We start from the raw sequence: 13952 nt of genomic DNA on the forward strand, positions 1-13952 counted from the left end.
GATCCTGATTTAAGCCCCCGCCTCCCCATCTGCAGGGGAACACTTCACAAGTGGTGAAGCAGGTCTGCAGGTGTCTTATCTTTCTCTCTCCCTCCCTATCTTCCCCATCTCTTTCAATTTCTCTCTGTCCTATCCAATAAAATGGGGGTGTGGAGGATGGCCACTGAGCAAGCCCCAGCAATAACCCTGGAGGCAAAATAAGAACGATAAGAACAGCAATAATAATAATAATAACTGGGGGATCTGGCGGCTCTGTGGCAACTGCAGTGGTTCAGCACAACCTGGGTTGCTCTAACACGGCCTCTTGTTCCTTCCTCCCCACCCAGCGGTCAGCAGACATGATGAGCACCAAGGCCTTCACCCTGGTGCCAGCCGTGGAGTGGAACCTGCTGCTGGGGGAGCAGGAGCGTGTGCACATTGAGTGTGTGGAGTGCTGCGGCCAGAACCTCTACGTGGGCACCCATGATGGCTGCATCTACCACTTCCTGCTGGAGGAGAGGACTTTGCCCGTGGGCACGGCAACTTTCACCGCCACCAAGCAGTTGCACCGCTACCTGGGTGCCAGGAAGCCGGTGAGCGAGCTGAGGGCAGCCTCGGCCCTGCACAGGCTGCTGATGCTGAGTGACAGTTGCATCACGCTGGCCGACATGCTGAGCCTGGAGCCTGTGCCCTCGGGGGCCCGCATCAAGGGCGCCCTGGCCTTCACCCTCAACGAGAACCCGGTGAGCGACGACCCATTCTGCGTGGAGGTGTGCATCATCTCGGCCAAGCGACGCACCCTGCAGGTGTTCCTGGTGTACGAGGACCGGGTGCAGATCCTGCGGGAGGTGTCGACGTCTGAGCAGGCCCTGGCCGTGGCCGTGGACGGCCCCTTCCTGTGCCTGGCTCTGACCACCCAGTACATCATCCTCAACTACCTAACCGGCATCGCCCAGGACCTGTTCCCCTACTGCAGTGAGGAGAAGCACCCCATTGTCAAGAGGATCGGCAGGCAGGAGTTCCTTCTGGCAGGCCCTGGAGGGCTGGGTGAGCAGGGTGATCTCGCCCCACCACCACCCCCCAGCCTCAGGCTCCCACGCACCCCTCCTCCTCGAGTGGGTGTGGAGATCCCTGGGAAAACCTTAGTAGTGCAGGACAGATAACCATTGTGCCCACACTAAGGACTTATGGCCAGACAGAAACACAGCCAGCTAGTGGGTGGGAAAGATAGCTTAATGGTTCTGCAAAAGCTTTACATGCCTCAGGCTCCAAAGCCTCAGGTTCAGTCCCAAGCACCACCATAAGCCAAAGCTGACCAGTGTTCTGGTAAAAATAAATTTAAAAAATAAAAAGCTTGGCAGGGGTAGAAAGGGTAGAAAGCATAATGGTCATGCAAAGAGACACTCATGCCTGAGGCTCCAAAGACCCAGGTTCAGTCCCAAGCACCAGCATAAGCCAGAGCTGAGCAGTTCTCTGGTAAAGAAAGCAAGCAAGTGGGGCCAGGCAGTGACACACCTGGTTAAGCACACACATTACAGTGCACAAGGACCCAGGTTCAAGCCCCTGGTCCCTACCTGCAGGGGGAAAAGCTTCACGAGTGGTGAAACAGGTCTGCAGGTATCTCTCTTATCCCTTTCCCTCTCTACCTCCTCTTTCCCTCTCAGTCTCTCTGTCTCTATTCAATAATAAATAAAAATATAATTAAAAAAGAAAAAAAAACATTAAAAAGCAAGGAAAATGGAAACACACTTGGCTCACCAGTGTCAGCTAAGATTTCCTTAGATGGTTTCTGTGCATGTGGGGTGAGAGGAACAAAAAAGAGGCCAGTCTCCATACCAGTCACATGTTCTGTTAAAGCGGACCCTGAAGATGCTTCTGGGGAGCTGTTGTTTTCTTGTTTTGGTGGTGCCTGGGTCTCCCCACCTGCACTATTTCTCTGTTCCCTAATTGCTTTTTCATTCAGAGGCAGTGAGATAGAGAGGGAGGGAGAGACAACAGCACCAGAGTTTCTCCTGGTGCCATAGTGGTGGCAGGACTTAACTATAGCCACCTTCATGATGAGCTTGTGCCTGCCCTCATGTCTCTGCCCAAAGGAGAAATTTTCTTAAAAGACAGATAGGGAGTCGGGCCGTAGCACAGTGGGTTAAGTGCACGTGACGCAAAGTGCAAGGATGGCGTAAGGATTCCAGTTTGAGCCCCTGGCTCCCCACCTGTAGGAGAGTTGCTTCACAAGTGGTGAAGCAGGCAGATCTGCAGGTGTCTATCTTTCTCTCCTCCTCTCTGCCTTCCCCTCCTTTCTCCATTCCTCTCTGTCTTATCCAACAACAACGACATCAATAACAACAACAGTAATAACTGCAACAATAAAACAACAAGGGCATAAATAAATAATTTTTTTTTTTAATTTATTTTTTTAAATTTATTTCTTTATTGGGGAATTAATGTTTTACATTCAACAGTAAATACAACAGTTTGTACATGCATAACATTCCCCAGTTTCCCATTTAACAATACAACCCCCACTATGTCATTTATCATCCTTCGTGGACCTGTATTCTCCCACCCACCCACCCCAGAGTCTTTTACTTTGGTGCGATATGCCAATTCCATTTCAGGTTCTACTTGTGTAATAAATATTTTTTAAAAGGTAGGTAGATAGATAGATAGATAGATAGATAGGTATAGAGGCCTGGTGGTGGCTCCCCCAGTAGACTTGTTAACCATGCATGAAGACCTAGGTTCAAACCCCCAGTCCCCACCTACAGAGGGCAAGCATTACTGCAGGTGTCTTCCCTTTATACTGGTTCTCTCTGTCTCTCACTCTCTGTTAAAAAAAAAAAAAAAAAAAGAAAAGAAGAGGAGCTATATTATGGCCCACACGTTGTCATGCATGATGACCTAGATCCAAATCCCTGGTCCTTCACGAGCTATTGATAGTTTAATGGTGTAGATATCTCTCTTCACTCTCCATTCTCTATCTCTCTCTGTTTCTCACTGTTTATCTAAAAGGATTTAAAAAAATAAAATACAAAGGCCACTAGGAGAGATGATGAAGCTGTGCAGACAGTGAGCCCCAATGATAACTCTGGTGGCAAATGAATCATAAAATCATAAAATCACAAAATCATAAAGGGCTGGAGAAACAGCTCACTTGGGTAGTGCACTGTTTTGGCAGGCATACAACTCATGTTCAAGCCTGGCCCCCCACTATATTGAAGGAAGATTCAGTGCTGTGGTCATGTTAATTCTTTCACTTTCTGCCTCTGTTCTCTAAACAAGAATAAGAAACCAGTAAACTGGGGCTGGATGGTAGAACACCTGGTTGAGTGCACATGTCATAGTGCACAAGGACCTAGGTTTGAGCCCCCAGTCCCCACCTGCAGAGGGAAAGCTTTTCTGCAGGTATCTCTCCCTCTCCCTATCCCCCTTCCCTCTCAATTTCCAGCTATCTCTATCCAATAAATAAATAAATAAAGGTAAATTTTTAAAGTTTTGAAACGAAATCCGTAAATCGGAAGACCTCCCTAACAGAATTCTCCACATGTGCAGTTTTGTCAGTGGATTGTTGTTGCCTTGCTTTATGAAAAGGCCTTGAAGTAGTTCACTTACAGATGTTTACAGGTGTGGAAGCTTCTGTGCTATGCCCATAGTTTTCTGTTGATTGCAGTCTTACCCAATCCGAGAATTTTCAGCAGTTAACTCCTTGTAACAGCTTTGGCTGTTGTGTTCTTTATGCTGCCTTAGTTGAAATTAGGAATGGGAGGCGTTAGCTTCAGTGGTCTCTCGTGATGGCCTGTGTGTTCCGTGGGTGACTCAGGTTGGAATTAGCATGTGTGTGCCGGGCGTGGTAGTGTGTGCCTATAGTCTCAGCTACTTGGGAGGCTGAGGCTGGAGGATCGCTTGAGCCCAGGAGTTCTGGGCTTCAGTGTGCACTAAGTTCGGCATCAATATGGTGACTTCCCAGGAGTGGGGGACCACCAGTTTGCCTAAGGAGGTGTGAACTGGGCCAGGTTGGAATTAGCATGTGTGGCTGGCTGCAAGATGCAGGCCTTCCAAGAAGCCACCGAGTGCTCTAACCTTAGAGACCTGGGACGGGGCATCTCACTGTAGAGTGATAGGTACAAACACATTTTCTCCTGATGATAGTTCGGGTTGTGAGTTAGTCCCCACTTCTTAACTTTGACTTAAAATACTCTGTTTTAGAGCCTAGTTAGGGCTGCAATGAAGTTGACTCCAAAGTAGAAAACCAAGATCCTATCTGTTTACCCCATTGTCACCATCCTGTCCCTGGGGGCACGCATCGCATCCGTGACCTTGTTCACCCAAAGTCCCTAACTGGTATTACACTTGACTCTTGCTGTTGTACTTCTGCAGGTTTGGAGAGGTGTATAAAGTCCTGTAGCCATTAGGATAGTGTTTTACAAAGCATTTCCACTGCCTTCTGTGCATCTTGCGACTGGAATCCGACGTGGGTGGCCTTTCCCAACTGCTGTCTTTCACTGATAGTCTGCATCTGGCTCGTACAACTTCTGTCTCTTCTTGTGATGCTAATAGTATGGATGAATAGTGAATAGGAGAGCATTTCCTTTCCTCTTTGCCAACAGAGCATGCTGGCAGACTTACTGTTTTGTCTTGTCTTGTTTTCAATTAGAGCACTGCTCAGCTCTTACTAATGGTAGTGCTGGGGTTTGAACTTGGGCCCTCAGAGCCTCAGGCATAACAATTTTTGGCATAACTGCTACACTGTTTTTCTAGCCCTGTCAGGTTGCTGATTTTTGCCAGTCTGGCCCATGAGAAATGGTTTCTCAGTGCAGTTACTTGCATTTCTCCTATTTGAGCAAGACTGGCTGTCTTTCACATGTGGGTTAGCCATTTGTATTTCATTTGGTAGAGACTCTCCTTTTTCTCCCTAGCCATTTGACTTAGTGATCTTTTATTATTTTATTTATTTATTTATTTTTGCCTCCAGGGTTATCACTGGAGCCCAGTGCCTGCACTATGAATCCACTTCCCCTGGTGGCTATTTTTTCCTTTTTTTTTTTTTTTTAACTGGGTAGGACAAACAGAAATTGAGAGGAGAGGGAAAACAGAGAGGGAGAGATAAAGATAGACACCTGCAGACCTGTTTCACTGCTTGTAAATCAACCCCTCTGCAGATAAGGAGCAGGGGCCTTGAAGCAGGATCCTTGGGCAGGCCCTTGTGTTTTGTGCTATGTGCGCTTAACCCTGTACGCCACCACCTGACCTCCTAATGTAGTGATCTTAAAATACTATATATATATCTTTATCTTTATTGGATAGTGACCACTTGTAAAGTTTCCCCTTGTAGGTGGAGACCCAGGGTTTGAACCTGGGTCCTTGCACATGGTAACATGTACGCTATACCAGATATGACAGCACCTGACCCCTGTCCATGTTCTGTATGCAGTGGAATAATCAGTACCACCCTCATTCTATGGCTGCAAAATTAAGTTCAGTTAATACAATGCACAGTGGAGCAGGGAAGCTGCATTTTGAGAGCACATGTTCCCACTTCATGGGAAATGACGTTTAACTTTAGGACCTCTTATCCCACTGCCCCCATTCCTCCTCCTTCTAACCAGAGCACTGTTCTGCTCTGGCTGATGGTAGTGCTGGTTGAACCTGGAACTTCAGGCATGCTATTTCCACTGTGCTAGTTCCCCCGGCCTATTTGACATCTTTATTCTGAAGTTTGGTAATATTTTTGTCACCAGTCAGAAATAAGCTTTAGGAATTTAACTCTTCTTTCCATAAGTCTATGGTGAAAATGAAGATTTGTTTTTCACTAAATGTTGCAGAACTTGGCTGGCAGTTAAACAAGACCTCAACTTAGAGTTGGCAGTAGACTTACCTGTAAGGACTGAACAGTGGAGTTTAATCCTACTGCAAGGTCAGCAGTCCCCTCTTTTCCTAAGCAGTTCAGGGTGACTCTGTACCCCCTGACCTGGAACGCTAATTGTCCACTCTGTTCTTTTTACTCCAAATGAAATCTTTAGTCCTTTTTGCATAAAACTGAACACAGATTTTTTCTTTTGAAATTGACTAGTTTATCAGAAAACAGATAAACCAGCACTTTTTGGTGGGAGTTAGTATTATTTTTTTCAAGGATTTATTTATTGATGAGTGAGGAGGAGGAGGGAGAAAGAATCAGAACATCTCTCTGGCACATGTGGTACTGGGACTCAAACTTGGAACATCATACTTGAGATTGGAGTCCTTTATCTGCTGTGCCATTGCCAGGTAGAATGGGAGTTATTATTAACCAGCACTTAATCACAGTCAGTTTTGGATTGCAAAATTGGCCCTAATTCTGTCTTACAGATTGTGTGTATCTAAAATTAGACTTCTGCTCTTTGCTAAGACACCTTGCAGGGTGCCTGGCACACTCGTGAGTATTCAATAAATACTTGAATCCATTTACTCAGTCTTCACTGAACAATAACCATTGTTGGATGAGCTCATAAGGCACTGCTGTAACTTAGAGTAGGAGGACTAGGTGTGAAAAAAGCTGGCAAAGCTCCTTATACTATTTAAAAGTAATTTTTACCCCTACATGTGAGGATATGTGCTTTAGTAACCTTCCTATGGACATTAATAAACCTCTTTCCTCCTTCCCTTTTTTTTCCCCCCACCAAGATTATCACTGAGACTAGGTGCCTACATGACTCCACAGTTCCTGACAGCCATTTTATTTTATAAAGGGTGAGAAACATATTGAGGGGGACAGAGAGGAGGATAGAGATAGAGCGATAACGGGAGCTGGGTGGTGGTGCAGCGGGTTAAGCGCACATGGCGCGAAGTGCAAGGACTGGCTCAAGGAACCCGGTTCCAGCTCCTGGCTCCCCACCACAGAGGGGTCGTTTCACAGGTGGTAAAGCAGGTCTGCAGGTGTCTGTCTTTCTCTTCCCCTCTCTGTCGTCCCCTCCGCTCTCGATTTCTCTGTCCTATCCAACAATAACAATGATAAACAACAAGGGCAAAAAAGGGGAAAAAAATTAGCCTCTAGGAGCAGTGGATTCGAAGTACAGGCCCCAAATCTCAATGATAACCCTGGAGGTAAAAAAAAAAAAAAGTAAAGAAAGAAAGATTCCTGTAACACCAGCCTGCCACTCATGAAGCTTCCCTCCGGTAGGTGGGGAAGGAGGACTTGAACCCACCCAGAACTGTACATTGTGAGCCCTGCTGGCTGCTCATGAAACTGTTTTCATACTTCATTCTTTTTTTAAAAAATAAATCCTATAATTTTTTTAAATTATTTTTATTTATTTGATAGACATAGAGAAATTGAGAGGGGAGGGAGAGATAGAAAGGGCAAAAGACAGAGACACCTGCAACCCTACTTCACCACTTGTGAAGCTTACACCTGCAGGTGGGGACCAGGGGCTTGAACCCGAAATCTTGCACACTGTAATGTGAGTGCTTAACCAGGTGCACAACTGCCTGGGCCCTCATACTTCATTCTTAGTTGTAAATAAATATAAGATACACATTTAGGTTAGGTAGTTCTTTTCACAAAAACAGAAATCATGTAGGTGTCTTCACTCATCTATTTTTACAGTAACTTTCACTTTCTTGAAATGTGACGGGAGTTTCTCAGCCACACAGATTAGCAGACTCAAGACAGTGTGTTTCCATGACAGCTGTGTAACTGGTGCTCTTTTCACAGGCATGTTCGCCACAGTGGCAGGAATCTCCCAGCGAGCCCCTGTGCACTGGTCAGAGAATGTGATTGGAGCAGCTATCTGCTTCCCCTATGTCATAGCCCTGGACAACGAGTTCATCACAGTTCACAGCATGCTGGACCAGCAGCAGAAGCAGACCCTACCTTTTAAAGAAGGCCACATTCTTCAGGATTTTGAAGGTACTCATTCATATGGAAACCATAACCCAGATTATGCTACCGACCCTTTTAGGATAATGCTTCTTTCTTCAGTAAAGCTTGTTATTATGACCCACTAGGAACCAGGGCTTATGTGAAGCATGGATGCTACCGAGATGCTCGTAGCATATTCTCTGCTCTTCCAGGGCCATACCCAAGGCTAATGGGCAGGCAGATGTGTAAACTAATAACAGCAGCTGGAGAGTTTGATGGGTAAACAAAGAGGCCAGTGGGGAGAGTAGAGGGCCTGTTTCCTCAAGCTATGACAGCCAGCTTTCTGAGAGGGGTGGTCTTTGAGCCAAGCTTTGCAGAATTCGTATGAGTCAGCCAGGCAGGAAGGATGTGGGAGAAGCTTCATGCAGAAAGAGAGAGAGAGGTACTTGTTAAGTCTAGAAGAGAAACTCTCAACTTCTGGTCACCAGAGTGGTTCAGCGTCCATAGGTGAGCCACAGGGAGAGTTGCTTTATTTTTGTTTCTGCTTTATCTCCTTCTTCTTCTTATTTTACTTTTATTTTTCCAGAGCACTGCTTAGCTCTGGGTTGTGCGGCAGCTCTGGGTTGTGGTGTTGGGAGGAGGAGTTAAACCTGGGGCTTTGGAGCCTCAGGTATGAGAGTCTCTTACATAACCATTATGCTGTCTGCTCCACCTTGACTTACTTTGTTTTTCCTTTTTTTTTTTTTTCCAATGTCATGACTTTTCTTTTTCTTTTCTTTCCTTTTTTTTTTTTTTTTAAACTTTATTTTTTACTGGATAGAGACAGAGAGAAATTGAGGGGAAAGGAAGATAGAGATGGAGAGAGACACCTGCAGCCCTGCTTCACCACTCGTGAAGCTTTCCCTCTGCAGGTGGGGGCCAGGGGCTTGAACCCGGGTCCTTGCGCACTGTAGTGTGTGTGCTTAACCAGGTGCGCTACCGCCTGGTCCCTTTCTTTCCTTTTTTAATGTCATGACTTTTCTTTTTCTTTTATCTTTTTAAAATTTTATTATTTTTAATATATATACATATATATATTACTTACCAGAGCACTGCTCAGCTCTGGCTTATGGTTGTGCAGGGGATTGAACCTAGGACTATGGAGCCTCTGGAATGAGAATCTGTTTGCATAACCATTACGCTATCTACCCCCACTTTACTAGGAGTGCTTTCTGTTTATACAGTGTCAGAGATTGAATTCCGGTTCTCATGCAAGCCCTCTACCTCTGAACCATTTCTCTGGCCCAATTTACTTACGTTATTTTAATGAGTGAGTGACTGAGAGGCAGAGAGTAAGAGAGAGCACATAGCACTGCACTACCAGTCATGGAGTTTGGCCTGGTTTTTGTTTGTTTGTTTTTGGTTTTTTTTGTCTTCAAAAAGTGCTCTCACTTGAAGCTGGTGATCAAACCCAGAGCCTTATGTGTGTGCAAAGCTGGCTGCCTACCACTGAGCCACCTCTCTGAGAATGTTTTCAAACATCCTAAAAGATTGAAAGCATGTGGCCTGGGTAGTGGCACAGTGGTAGAGTGTTGGATCTACAAGCATGAGGTTTCTGAGTTCAGTCCCTGGCATCACATGTGCCAGACTAATGCTCTGGTTCTCTCTCTCTCTCTCTCTCTGCACCTCTTTCTTCCTCTCTCTTATTAATAAATGATTATTATTATAAACTGTATTTGGAAAAAATAAACCAAAATGTACCATTCACCATTTGTAAACTTTTTGCTAAACCATCTAAAAGTGTTAGAAGAGGTCATGATATTTGATCCAAACTAGGTCAGCCCACATCTGCTAAGATAAGGGTCTTTTCCTGCTTAGTCACATACACAGTTCATACTTTAGCCAGAGAACTGTAATCCTGCCCTGTTCCGATTTCTGCAGTTATCCAAGCATCCCTTTTGAGATGGAGCTAACCTTTAATGCATATCTTGCACTTACGGGTTACTATTAGTATTATTATTTTAAGGTTTATTTAGGGCCTGGTGGTGGTGCATCTACCTGGTAGAGTTCACACATTACATAGTACAAGGACCTGTGTTCACGCCCCTGGTTCCCCCCCACACATGAAGGAAGCTTTAAGAGCGGTGAAACAATGTTGTGGGTATCTATATATTTTACCTTATCCTCTCAACTTTTTTCTGTCTCTATCCAAAATAAATAAATATAATTTTAAAAAAATACTGAAAATCTCTTTGCTTTATGAAAAAGAGATGAAGAAGCAGAGCATAGCTCTAGCATCTTGCAATGCCAAGGATTAAACTCAGGACCTTAGGCTTGAGAGCCCAACACTTTATCCACCAGACCACCTCTCATGCCACTCTCTGCTTGAGGATTTTTAGCTCACTAGACATCACCTTCCTGTTTTAGATGCTGAGGGTGCAAACTCCTGGGGACACCAGTCTTTACATTAAGCATATCAGGCTGCCCTTGAGGATCCTGGCCCTAGCAGTCTCAGCGTGCCTTAAACATGGGGTTCTAGACACAACCCATGGCATGTAAACTGATGAGGTGAGCCACCCTTACTGGGATCAAGGGGAGAATTCCTGGGGAAAGGGACAGAGCAGAGCAGGGACACAGTCTCCTCAGCTGGAGGAAAGTCACTCTGGAGGCAAATAAATAAATATAAAAATAAAATAAATCAAAAGAACAGGAATTTCAGGCTCAGGAAGAGAGACAGATAACTAGGTATATTTTTGTGGTGGGGGGATATGTGGTGGTGGTGGTGGTAGTAGTGTTGGTGGTGGTCCTTGTGTTGGGGCCTCAACTGAGTTTGAGATACCATTGTTCTGGGCCAGCCTTTTCATTCTTTTTGCTTTTGATAGAGAGGTACAGAAACCCCCGCACCAGTACTCCACAATCTATGGAGATCACCCCCATGCCATTAGTGATATTCCACATGGTGCCCGGGTTCAAATTTGGGGCAAGGAACATGCTGTACTGGTGAACTGTCTCTGGTCTGGAATTCTAGGTATATTCAGCTGGTCAATGATAATAAGATACGGTTTCAGAATATGACGTTACATTCCTAGTTCTCATGAAACAGAAAAGGATCTTCACCTTTTTCTATGAGATATGTCACTTTTTTTAAAAAAAAATAATTTTTAAAAATTTCCTTATTGAGGGATTAATGGTTTACAGTCAACAGTAAAATACAATAGTTTGTGCTTGCATAACATTTCCACATAACAGTTCAGCCCCCCACTAGGTCCTCCTCTGCCCATGTTCCAGGACCTGAACCCTCCCCCCATCCCAGAGTCCTTTACTTTGGTACAATACACCAGACCCAGTCCAAGTTCTGCTTTGTGTTTATTGTTCAACTTTTTTTTTTTGTAATTATTTTCAATCATTTCATTGAAGATAGCTTTAAAATTTAGATGGAAAAGAGTTCTGCCAATATTTTCCTCTAAGTGTTTGATAGTTTCTGGTCTAACATCCAAGGAGTGTTGAAATCCCCTACTATTATTGTGTTGTTAATATATTGCTGTAGCTCTTTCAGTAGATGTTTGATATATTTAGACGGCCTCTTATTGGGAGCCTAGATGTTAATAATCATTAAGGCCTTTTGATTGACTGATTCTCTGAGCATTAAGTAATGTCCATCCCTATCTTTTAAAATTTTATTTATTTTAAGTTCTATTATGGCAGATTGAGCATAGCTGTTCCTGCCCCTTTTTGTGGGCCATGGCTTATACGGTAGTTTTCCATCCTTTCCCTTTGAGTCTGTGTATGTCTTGTTGAGTTAGGTGGGATTCTTACAGACAACTGTCGCAACTCTTACTGACAGTTTGGCACAGTTGATCTCTACAACTTCATTAGTCTATAAGTAATGTATTTATAATACCGATTTTAAATTTTATCAATACTTTCAAATGAAAAAAAAGCAAAAATACTGTATTTTACTCATTTTAAATAAAATAACAGAAAAATAAGTAATAAAATGTATCTCCCTTCTCAATTTCTATCTATCCAGTAATAAATAAGTAAATATTTGAGGGGCTGGGTGGTGGTGCACCTGGTTTAGCGTACATGTTACAGTGCACAAGGACCCAGGTTTGAGCCCCCAGTCCCCACCTTCAGGGGGAATGCTTTGCAGGTGATGAAGTAGTGTTGCATGTGTCTTTCTGTCTCTTCCTCTCTATCACCCCTTCCCCTCTCAATTTCTGGCTGTCTCTACCCAGTAAATAAAACAAAAGATAGCAAAAAATAAATAAATATTTGAAAAAAGACCCAATAATAAAATTAAGTGCCCTCTTATGAAAGTTGACAGAATGGGGAGAAGAAAAAGGATGCAGAGTAGCATGGGAAGTGGTACAGTGGATAAAGCCTGAGACTCTAAGGCATGAGACTCTTAGGCATGAAATCCTGGCTTAGTATATGCTTAAGTGATATTCTACTCTCTCTTTCTGACTTGTATGTATGGATAGATAAATCTTATATTTAAAAAATTTTGGGGGAAGTCGGGCTGTAGCACAGCGGGTTAAGCGCAGGTGGTGTAAAGTGCAAGGACTGGCGTAAGGATCCCAGTTTGAGCCTCCGGCTCCCCACCTGCAGGGGAATCATTTCACAAGCGGTAAAGCAGGTCTGCGGGTGTCTTTCTCTCCCCCTCTCTGTCTTCCCCTCCTCTCCATTTCTCTCTGTCCTATCCAACAACGACGACAACAATAACTACAACAATACAATAACAAGGGCAACAAAAATGAATAAATATTTAAAATAAAGTTAAAAAATTTAAACTAGTGATTAATACTAGGTTGTAAGATTAAATAAATCTTTTAAGAGAAGAAAAGGGGCCGCATTATTTTTATTTATTTATTTATTTTTACCAGAACACTTCCCAGCTCTGGTTTGTGGTATGAACCAGGGACTCTGGAGCCACAGGCTCTATAACCATTATACTGTCCCCCCTTACCTAGCTTTATCATTTGTAAGCTCTGCAGGAAACTAGTAAAAGTGATCCACTGATCAAGTAATGATTTAGTCTGTGAGGAAGCAGTATAAGAAACATATGTGTGTATAATTTTATTATTATTCTTTATTATTTATTTACTTATGTACTTATTTATTTTAACAGCACTACATGGCTCTGGCTGTGCTGGGGTATTGCTGGGGATTGAACCTGAGACCTTTGGCCTCAGGCATGGAAAGTCTTTTAGTCTTTTAGTAAAACCATTATGCCATCTTCTCAGCCCAAGAAATTTTCCAACCTGTTGAATTTCTCCCCAGGAAGAGTGATTGTTGCCACCAGCAAAGGTGTTTACATCTTGGTCCCATTACCACTAGAAAAGCAGATACAGGATCTCCTAGCCAGCCACAGAGTGGAGGAGGCTTTGGTTCTAGCCAAAGGAGCCCGGAGGAATATTCCAAAAGAAAAATTTCAGGTAAGGAGCTGGTCAAAGAAAACATGCCTCGAAGGTACTGTCTGCAGGCACTTATTTACAAGAGGGTCAAGAATTGCTTCTCTGTGCTGTGTCATTCTCCAGCACAGTCCCACTGTAATAGGTCACAGAGCATGGGAAGCAGGAGTGAGGTTACTCTGCTGAGCAAGGCTCAATCACAGCCAAACCTTGCACTTCTTTCTTTCCTTTCATATATTGAGATTTACTTCTCATCAACTTTATTCTCTTTCTTCTCCTTCTCCTCCTGCCTTTCAGAGAAGAATTTGGGAGAGGGGAGACAGTTCTTACAAAACCAGAAGTGTGACATCACGTTCATTGCCGGGCTATTGTGGGGGTGCCTCTTCCCCGGGGGCGTGCTCTCTGGGTTGGAGATAACTCTACCGGACTCAGCCTGGGCTGCAACTCAGCAACGCGGGAGAGAGAGATGACCCAGGAACCAAGCTTGTGGTGGTAGCAATACAAATCTTTATTCATGCGGGAGCCCCAGAGTCAGGCATGAGTGCAGCGGGTTAAGCCACATGGAGCCAACCCCAATGGCTGAGTCCGCCTCCTGGTCTGCACGCCTGACCTCCTCTAGGTCAGGATGCAGAAGAGAGAGAAACCAGAAACGGAAGTGGCTTTTATAATACCATAAGTAGGAGGGGCTGGAAATGGTAGGGGATTCCCTAGCAACCGTTGCCAGGGATTCAGTTGGTGGGAATTAG

At 44.3% G+C, this 13952-nt stretch overlaps 1 protein-coding gene across 2 annotated transcripts in view; it reads left to right on the forward strand.

Annotated features, from left to right (window-relative positions):
- Nucleotides 1-13952, forward strand: part of TGFBRAP1 (transforming growth factor beta receptor associated protein 1) — a 72312-nt gene that overhangs the window by 13609 nt on the left and 44751 nt on the right. For both annotated transcript variants that reach the window (XM_060187610.1, XM_060187609.1), the window contains exons 2-4: nucleotides 327-1026; nucleotides 7667-7861; nucleotides 13076-13230. In XM_060187610.1, the coding sequence (XP_060043593.1) occupies nucleotides 339-1026; nucleotides 7667-7861; nucleotides 13076-13230 (1038 nt within the window). In that variant the 5' untranslated portion in view covers nucleotides 327-338. The remainder of the gene's footprint in view (nucleotides 1-326; nucleotides 1027-7666; nucleotides 7862-13075; nucleotides 13231-13952) is intronic.

Source organism: Erinaceus europaeus, chromosome 3, assembly GCF_950295315.1.
Source record: "Erinaceus europaeus chromosome 3, mEriEur2.1, whole genome shotgun sequence".
Taxonomy (NCBI): domain Eukaryota; kingdom Metazoa; phylum Chordata; class Mammalia; order Eulipotyphla; family Erinaceidae; genus Erinaceus; species Erinaceus europaeus.